The 2,760-nt window shown below is 36.7% G+C and overlaps 1 protein-coding gene across 1 annotated transcript; it reads right to left on the minus strand.

Annotated features, from left to right (window-relative positions):
- Window positions 1-394: 394 nt before the first annotated feature.
- On the minus strand, window positions 395-2,530 carry LOC8270759 (protein TRACHEARY ELEMENT DIFFERENTIATION-RELATED 7A). Its single transcript, XM_002516369.4, has 3 exons — window positions 2,193-2,530; window positions 614-1,504; window positions 395-527 (listed from the first exon to the last, which is right to left on the minus strand). The coding sequence occupies exons 1-3, from the start codon at window positions 2,269-2,271 to the stop codon at window positions 496-498; spliced, it is 1,002 nt and encodes a 333-aa protein (XP_002516415.2). The 5' UTR covers window positions 2,272-2,530; the 3' UTR covers window positions 395-495.
- Window positions 2,531-2,760: the final 230 nt, after the last annotated feature.

Below are 2,760 nucleotides of genomic sequence, written 5' to 3' on the forward strand. Positions count from 1 at the left end.
CTTTTCTCTCTTTAACTCTACATCAATTTTGAAATGAATTCTAAATTTCTTACATCTTAATATATTACACTAAATAAAGGAATTTATTTATAAATGAAATGAATTATTTATAGGATTTAAACCAAATATGGTATATAGGCTAGTTTTGTCTTAGTGTGCTTGGGGACTACGGTTTCTACTGAAATTGGAGCAGAAGGGAAAGAAATTGACTTCTTGTAACATCATTATACACTAAAAAAATATGGAGGGTTTTAAGCAGATGAAATAAAAAGTTCTAAAGAAAAACCCTCCGGAAACAATTTAATTAAGCAAAAAAACATTAAAAAAAATCTAATTCAGATCTATATATTTACTTGCAAAATTTAATGTTCTTGGGATTGTAATTTTTCTTTTCTTAACATTGAACAGTAAATCTATCTCATTAATTAATTTATTTTTTTCAAAAAGACTAGGGCCAGTTGTCTTCTACAAAATACGAATGTTGTCTCCACCTCATTAATTGTAGACAAAATGGCAACCATCATAACCTGTGAAGAAATTAAAGAAAGGTTTATTACTATTAATGATCGAATTACGTTAAAGGTTATTGATCAACTTGATTTAAGAAACTCACTTGGATCCACAGTAACAAGCATAGCAGTTCCTCCAAAGGAGCAAGTGCCACCAGCCACTTTGGTTCTCTGCCAATAACTATTAAAGGCATAGGAAGCATGAGCAAACAATGTATTGGGCTCAAAGCATGGGCCACTGGGCTGGAGAGAGTCACAATCTGCACCAGATCCACAAGCATAGTTCATTGCTTCTTGAATGATTGGGTCTGGCACGGAGGGCTTGGCTACGCACCATAGCGCCTGGGGTGCACCTTTGCTCGGAGGTGGTGGCGGTGCTATTGGCGGCGGATACACTATCGGCGGTAGAAAAACTGTTGGGCTTGGAACAAACCCAGTTGGAGATGGAACAAAAGAAGGTGGGCTTGGGATGTAACTTGGTGGGCTAGGCCCAAAGTAAGGGGGACTCAAAGTGGGCCCTGGCGGGCTTGGAAAGTAGATAGTTGGACTAGGTATAGTTTCTGGTGGGCTGGGAACTATTTGAGGTGGGTTTGGGATTGGTACAGTTTTGGGTGGGCTTGGAACTGCAGTGGTTGGGCCTGGTGGTGGGCTTGGGAGGGGAAGAATAGGTGGTAGATAGTAGAAGGGTGGTGAGGGTGATCCTCCTGTTGGAGTTGGATTTGTTGTGGAAGGGGGCTGTGGGGTATTTGGGGGATAAATGCAATATGGAGGGGCATTTTCGGGCAATGGAATTGGGGATAATGAATCATAAGGTGGCAAAGTAAATGGTGAACTCACATAAGGGTCAGTGTTTGATGGATCCATTGTTTCTTTCTGGAGAAGTAATGAAGCAAAATCAAAGTGCTTTGTCACTTTCAATTTATTTATGTGCTGGATGATAGAACTTGTTGGGTGATCATTTGGACCTCGAAGTAGGTGCTTTGATTTTCTTGCTTCTGAATATAAGATTAACACAAAACAATCAATAATATATATATATATATATATAACTGTCACTTGTAATTTTTAAATATTTTCTTTAACAGTATAAAATCCTCAAAAGAAAGAGAAAATCTTTGCATAAGAAATTAAAACTCTAATTTTATACGTTGTAAAGAAAAATGCAAAGTTAAAATCTTAAAAATCTAGAGACGGCTCCGTAATTACTGAGTAAAAGCTTATTGGAATATGACATTACAAATCTAGTGATTGTTAATATCTTACTATCAGGAGAGATTATAGAGCATGCTGACTCATACTGCTAATTAGTAATGCCCCTATTTCATTTATTGCCTACAAAATTATAATAATGGTGAATATTCTGTGGGGCAAAAGAAAGAAAAGGAAAAAGAAGATTCCACAATTTGCACAGTGCATGTGATCACTTCCTGATTATCTGATACAACATAACATAAATAACTATACTTAGACTTGAAGGAACTGACCATGTCATAAGAAGCTTTCCAGAGTAAACCCACAATCTAATTACTATATACTATAAGATGATAACTTAGCCTCATGATTTGGTTCAGTTCTGAAAAGCACAAAGAACTAAAAATGAATGGAGTATCACTACAACATAATGCTGAATGATTAGAGAAACAAAGAAGCCATTTCCACTGAAAATAAAAGGGAGAAAATTACCAGAGTGAGCAGCAGTAGTAAGATAGAGTAGTAGTAGTAGAAGAAGACAAATTCTATTGCAGTGTATACTTCTTTCCATAGCTTTGGGATAAAACAGGCCAAAGCCTATATAAGTACGAGAAAATGCTGATGATCTTGTGACCCACTTAAAAGACCCCAAGAGGACAATAACTAGAAGCTTATATATACACACATGCAGGACAGCCTCGGAGAAGCCAAGGAATAGTTGAAAGCTAAGGCATGAAGGGACAAGTGGTTATAAAGATTGATTCTTTGGCAGCTTCACTTTGCTACACAGTCACTTTGCTTAGAGATGTGTACATGAAGAAATGCTTAAAAGGTGCAATGAGTAGGTTTATTTTATAGGGAAGACGATCACCGTCTGTGTTAATAATAATAATCTTTCTCTTCTGTCTTTTTGGCATATATGCTTGCCTTGATAACCGGAAAAAATCAAAGTGTTTGTTTTTGTCTACCCTTTTGTTTTGCTTGCTTTCCACTCAAAGCTTTCTCTCTCTCTATCCTTTTTTGTCTATTCAGGACCTTATCATAAGCACGATATCTACTC

Source organism: Ricinus communis, chromosome 4 (genome assembly GCF_019578655.1).
Source record: "Ricinus communis isolate WT05 ecotype wild-type chromosome 4, ASM1957865v1, whole genome shotgun sequence".
NCBI classification, from domain to species: domain Eukaryota; kingdom Viridiplantae; phylum Streptophyta; class Magnoliopsida; order Malpighiales; family Euphorbiaceae; genus Ricinus; species Ricinus communis.